The sequence below is a fragment of the Vulpes vulpes genome, chromosome 5 (assembly GCF_048418805.1).
Source record: "Vulpes vulpes isolate BD-2025 chromosome 5, VulVul3, whole genome shotgun sequence".
NCBI lineage: Eukaryota > Metazoa > Chordata > Mammalia > Carnivora > Canidae > Vulpes > Vulpes vulpes.
Window position 1 is genome coordinate 75,904,948 of NC_132784.1, and position 6,800 is coordinate 75,911,747.

The 6,800-nt window shown below is 35.5% G+C and overlaps 1 protein-coding gene across 1 annotated transcript; it reads right to left on the bottom strand.

Moving 5' to 3' along the window:
• Positions 1 to 469: 469 nt before the first annotated feature.
• On the bottom strand, positions 470 to 1,402 carry LOC112912541 (olfactory receptor 4C11-like). Its single transcript, XM_025989225.1, has one exon. The coding sequence runs from the start codon at positions 1,400 to 1,402 to the stop codon at positions 470 to 472; it is 933 nt and encodes a 310-aa protein (XP_025845010.1).
• Between the last annotated feature and the right edge of the window lie 5,398 nt (positions 1,403 to 6,800).

Below are 6,800 nucleotides of genomic sequence, written 5' to 3' on the forward strand. Positions count from 1 at the left end.
CCACTTGGCCTTTGGTTAACTAGTATGGAACTTTTCAAAGATAAACTAATGATAAAATGAAAATAATTTCTTAACATAAAATATCAGTTCCTTTGCTCTGAATGCGTTCAAAAGAAAGCCTGATACCTCATTTGAAATGTGCTATAGAGAGAATTACAAGTCATAGAGAACAGGCTTATTCTTTATTTATGGATGCTCATTTTTGAACAGTTGTGATTATATAAATATCTCTCTTATTATCAAACCAGAGTGTATACTGAGATTTGAGGAGTACTTCACAATCAGCAATGTCAGAATGGAGCTCTTTGGAAAGAAAAAAACAGGCTGACGGAATCTACTAGTTTCAGAGCAGAAGTACAGAAAAAAACTAAGGAAATAAGATGCATTATATTAGAGTACATTGGGAAAGTCAGGATATACACTATATTTGATATCTGTACAGATTAAGTAATCATCCAAAGTCCTCAATTCATCTTCTGCTCTCTGAGGTAATTTTGACACGCCATAGCTTTCTCATGGCATTTTTCACTTCTGCATTTCTCAGTGTGTAGATGAGTGGGTTGAGAAAAGGTGTCCCAATAGTATAAAATACAGCCACCATCTTGTCCATGGGGTAAGTGGTTGGGGGGCGTGTGTATGTGAATATACACGGACCAAAGAATATGATTACTACGATGATGTGAGAAGTGCAAGTAGAGAGAGCTTTTTTCTTCCCTTCTGCACTATAGTTTCTCAGTGAATGCAAGATGACAATATAGGAGATCATCAGAATCACAAAACTGCCTGTGCAAATGGCCCCGCTATTAGACACCCATTCTAGGTTAATCAGATAAGTGTCCATGCAAGCAAGTTTCAGCAAGGGTTGCAAATCACAGCAGTAATGATCAATCAAATTGGGTCCACAGAAGGGCAATCTCAAGGCTGGGACAACCTCGGCTATAGAATGGAAAAAAGATCCTATCCATGCAAGAACAATCATGATAGTGCAGACCTGCCGGTTCATGATGGTTGGGTAACGTAAGGGCTTACAGATGGCCACATAGCGATCAACGGCCATGAGGATGAGGACAAAGACCTCCATGCAACCAAAGAAATGTAGTGCAAAGACCTGAGTCATGCACTCATTGTAAGTTATGATTTTTTTTGCAGAGAGTGAATCCACAATTAGTCTGGGGGCTGTAGAAGTTGAAAAGCAGGAGTCCGCAAGAGACAAATAAAATAAGAAATAGTACATGGGGGTCCCAAGTGTCCGGCTAAACCTGATGGTCACAATAATAAGCAAATTCCCTACCACAGTTCCCATATATAAAATGAAGAATATTATAAATACCATTTTCTTTTTCATAGGATCTTGAGTCAATCCTAACAGTATGAACTCAGTAACGGTGTTATTTTGTTGCATTATTTCATTCAAAGCAGAGAAAATGCAGGTTAGAAATAATTAATCTGCAAAGAAAAAAATATGAAATGAATAATCCACTTGGAGGTCAAATGCATAAACTTGATGATGGAAATGCCACTTACCAGTCTGTAATCCCTTACCACCTGTGTTGTTTTCTTCTGAATAAAGTGGAAATCATGGTATTTATACACTATTCACTTCATTGCTTTTGGAAACAATGAAATATATCAATAATGAAAGAGTACCTGATTCTTCAGGCATAATAAACATTCATTTAGGGTATTTGCTATGAGAAAGTATCGTTTTGAGCTGAATGTCTTTATTTACAGCAAGGACCTATTAGTGTAGAATGATGTAAAATGGAGAAAACTCATGCATATTTTGCATAATGCAATTTCATACTACTTCATCCTGGCAGTTCACTTTAAAATATCTTATAGTAAATAGTCTAAACATTCAAGGAATTATGTAGAAAGATTTGATAGTGTTTTCCTTAAGAAAACTAAAAGAGGGAGAGAGTGAGACAGAGGAGAAGAGAGAAACAACCAGAATTTTTGCAGTGAGCATTCAGTCAATTATTCCATTTTATCATGAACTTTATTTTAATCTGTTTCCTTGATTAAGTGTATTTCCTGTTACTTTAACTCTCCATAATTCTAGTTGACTGCAGTTCTAAATTCAGCTTCTATCTTAAAACTTTGTGCTCTGTAAATTGTACCGTGTTGTCCAAAGTTAAATTCTTCACCTCGTTCAGTACTTTCATCAGTCTTTCAGCATACTTTCTTAAGAACAGAAGGAGAGACTGATTATAAATAAAGGATAAATGGAGAACCTTTGGCCTAAATCAAAATATTCTTTCAAGTTCTACGTATTTCAAACACCAGGGGTTTAAAAATGAGCCAAGGAGGTGACAAGTCATAGCTCGAACTTTTCAGTTGAATTCTTGGAATCTATATTCTTGAGTGTCACATACTCTAAGTTCAGTAAGAGAAGACAGATAAGGAAGGGAACTAACACTTATTTATATATACCAAACATTAGAAAAGTCCTTTTCTGTCCTCATCACATATAATTTCCATTAGTAGCATACTTAAATGCATAAAGGCCAAGTCATTTATTTACAACATGTACTCCAGACAAATGCATAATTTTTTCAAATATAAATGGATTTCAGAGATTGGCCTTTAAAATCAACTGCACTGGGGAAACCTGGATGGCTCAGTCATTTAAGCATCTGCCTTTGACTCAGGTCATGATACAGGGGTCCTGGGATTGAGCACCATCTTGCTCCTTGCTCAGAGTGGAGCGTGCTTCTGCCTCTCTTCCCCAGCTCAGATCTACTCTCTTTTGCTATCTCTCTCTTTAAAAAAAAAAATCTTTAAAACAACAACAAAACCCCTACAATGCATAGGATGCCTGAATGGGTCAGTCAACTAAGCATCCGATTTTCAGTTTTCACTTGGGACATGATCTTAGGGTTGTGAGATTGAGCCTCAGGTCAGGTACCATGAGAAGCATGGGACCTGTAAGATTTTCTCTCTCTGCCCCTTCCTTCATTCATACTCTCTCTAAATAGATAGGATATTAAAACACACACACACACACACACACACACACACACACACACACACACACAGTATAAATGAAAAAGGGCAAAAGAACTGATTTCAAAAGAAATTTTTCTTATAAAATAATGTTGGGGGACCTGGATGGCTCAGTCAGTTAAGCATCTGCCTTCAGCTCAGGTCATGATCTTAGGATCCTGAGGTTGAGTCCCAAGTTAGGCTTCCTGCTCAACTGAGAGTCTGCTTTTCCCTCTCCCCCTGCTCATGCTTTCTTTCTCTTTTTGTCACTCACTATTTCTCTCAAATAAAATCTTTTTAAAAACGTCAAAAGATACCCAATTTCATTCGTGGAAAAATACATTGAAATTTAAATTCCAATTATATATTGTTTCACCTATTAGATTAACAAATTGACCTTTTTAAATAAATGTCTTTTAACAAACAATGCAGAAAGTGATGTGGGAAACAACTAACCCTGTACAACTGCATTTTTGGTAATTGTCTAAGGAGAGGCAATCTCTTGGGGAGCGATTTTCACCATTGATTATATTTCAATGTCACATAGACATAGGTCTGTTGATTTCATTTGTTGCAAGCAATCTCACTCACAGGCACAAAGACAATCATAGCAGTCCTTTCCATGTTGACAAAAGGAAAGAAACTTCAATGCTCATCACGAAGGAAGCTAAATGAATCAGGGATGGTATTTTACATAATCAACCAAAAATGTAATCTACTGTATGGATATATATGCAATGGTTTCTAAAATATGTTTTAAAGTGATAGAGTTCAGGACTGTCTGCGGGGGATGGCAATATTTTCATTAACTGCAGAATAATATATCTCACACACACTTGGACTCATATCAATGAATTGTATTTAAGAGAGTACCAAATAGCATAAAATTTGTGGCTTCCGAGTAGGGAATTGCATTTTTGGAATCAGAGATAGGATGACTTACCTTTTAAAATATTCCCATTGGTAATGAAAATATGTCATTATCATGCTCCATTAAAAATAAAGCCTTTATAATTATCATCATTAACTATACATTTAATCCCCACATCTGATTCTAATGATGCACTATAGGTTGGCTAATTGAATTTAAATTAAAAAAAAGGAAATAAAGAAAAAGAAAAAGCTTTTAAAAATCTTCTATTAGTAGATCGTTGTTAATTACATTGGCATATTACTGGTTCATACCAACTGTCTTCTGACAACAAGATTTCCAGGGCCAGAGTAAGGTTTAAATGTCTGAGAAAGAGCTGAGTAAAAGCTTCAGGGTCTTTACCACTCGTGCCCCAACCACACTGCCATTCACTATAGGCTCCCCTACACTCTTAATCATTTCCCATTTAGGCTCTTTGTCCAAGTCTTCAGCAATAAGAATTAAAGCTTGTTTGTGGTTTCTAACAATTAAGTAAAAAGATATCTATCTATCGATCTACCATTACATGTATCTATCATCTATTTACCTACTATATCTAATAGAGATATAGTTTGAGACATTTGTATAGTTCATAATAATAGATATGAGTGGCATACATTCAAAAGTAGCAATGTAAGGAAGGTGACTTTTATCTGTTCACTGCTGAATTTTAGCATCTAAATGAAAGTACATATTTAATAATAAGTATTCATAGTGTTAAGGAAAGAATTAAGAATATTTCCTATAGATACAATCTAATAGTGTTTGGTCCTATTCAATAATCAGTTACTACTCAAAAAGGAAGCCTACTCCACCCAAAGTAAAATCATCATCTCCATGGAGCATTTCCTAAAATACTCAAATAGATATTATTTTTGTTTGTTTATATCTTTAGCAGGAGCTGCTATGCATTTCTCTTATTCCAACTTCTCACCTTAGATTGTAAAACACTTCCAGAAAATTCCCTAAACTTTCTATCCTTCCGCAAATGCCTTTATGTGTTAGACACACACTGTGGCATTGATCAGATAAATTTTCTCTGCAAATCAAATACAACTAAGTTAACCCCCAACACAAATCTTACCAGTTTTGATGAGAGCTTATGCAAAGGTTAGGATGTTCAGTCGTCCTCTTTTCTTCTCAATGTAATTTGGCCATTCTTTATTCAAATGAGAATTTTTTTTTTAAAAAGTGTTTCTAAAACTCTGTCTGAGCTGTTTGATGTCACTGAAGCTCAGGTTCTTGCATGCATAACAGAAGACAAAGTTGGTCCCAGATTCATTCCACACTTTCTGAAATCGAATTTCACGAGGAGTTTGAATGGGAGATGCTCTCTTTTGCTTTTCCTGCAGCAGTATTTAAACAGGAATGATGCAAAATATGGGAGTCTGGGGAAGGTCATTCCCTAAAGTGTCCCTTCCCTATTAATTAGGACACTTGAGCTAAGTGTGACAAAGAAAAGAACTTAATCTTCAATATGTATTAATAGATTATGAGGAAAAGATAATCTCTTCCTGCAATTAATTTATTTGGAAGAGATCAGCTTATTTGGGCCATAAATGCCTCTTTTGACTAGAATAATAATAAAAAAAACTTGATTATCTAGTGCCCAGGACATGGTATCTGATACTGTTATCCAAGAAAGTAAATTAGGACTTTTTAAAGAAATGGCTGAATCTAGGCCTGGGGCAGAGAATGTACAAGATGAATTGGAGTATCTTGTAATGCTCAAAGGTATGGATGCTAACACACATGTACAGTCACTGACACTGTAATGAGAATATGCCAAAGGGACACAAGAGCCAATGGAAAGACCCCTAGTTTCAAAAGCTGGAAAAGAAAGCTACAAAATCAGTGACACTGAAATGGATTATAACTCATACTTTAAAAAATCCACAAGTTCATATTGATATAACCACTTAAATAAATAACTAATAAAGAGATGATGATAGACAAATCTCCCATTAAAAAATTCTTAATGATATTGTAGTATTCTGCTCTCAAAGGGTTATAAATAACTCTCAATCTCTTATTTGTGGGCTGTACACAGGTGAGTTTCTGCCAAAAGGCACATTGTGGAATGGGGCAGGGGGAGTAATTTTACAGAGGAGAAATATTTCAACACCACCTCAACCAGATGATCAAGGCTAAACACAATGGCAATGAGTCATACTGAAAGCATGTACCTACTGGTATTTTGTAATGCAAATGGAAGTTTACTACAGTGAAGTTTTTCCCTATAACCCACTACCCAATTCTAATCTAGAGTAAAGTACCAGACTAACCTCATATGAAGGTTTTATATAAAATGTCAGAGTAGTTCTCAAAACTGCCAAGTTCATCATAAACAGGAAAAGTTAAGGGGCTTCTGGGTTGCTCAGTAGGGTAAGCCTCCCACTCTTTTCTTTTCTTTCTTTTCTTTTTTTTTTTTTTTTTTTTTGGCTTAGGTCATGATCTCAAGGTACTGGGATCCAGCCCAATGAGTGGTCCAAAGTCAGTAAGGAATCTCTTTCTCTACCTCTCCTAGCCTCTCCCTCTGCTCCTCCTTCTAATTGTACACATACCTTCTCTTTCTCAATAAATAAATAAATCTTAAAAAATGTTAATACACTTATTGTAATGGGCACTGAGTAAGCTATAGAATTGTTGAATCATAATATTACACACCTGAAACAACTCTAGTGCTGTATGTTAATCATACTTGAAATAAAAAAATAAAGAACATACAGAAAAACTGTCACTATCTGGAGGTGCTGAAGAAGACATGACAGTGACATGCAATGTGGTATGATATCTGAGATTCTGGTGAATAAAACGGCATTGGTTAAAAACTAAGCTGAATAAAGTATGGATGTTAGGTAAAAATAATGTATTTATAGTTGTGAAGATGTACCATAATATTTAG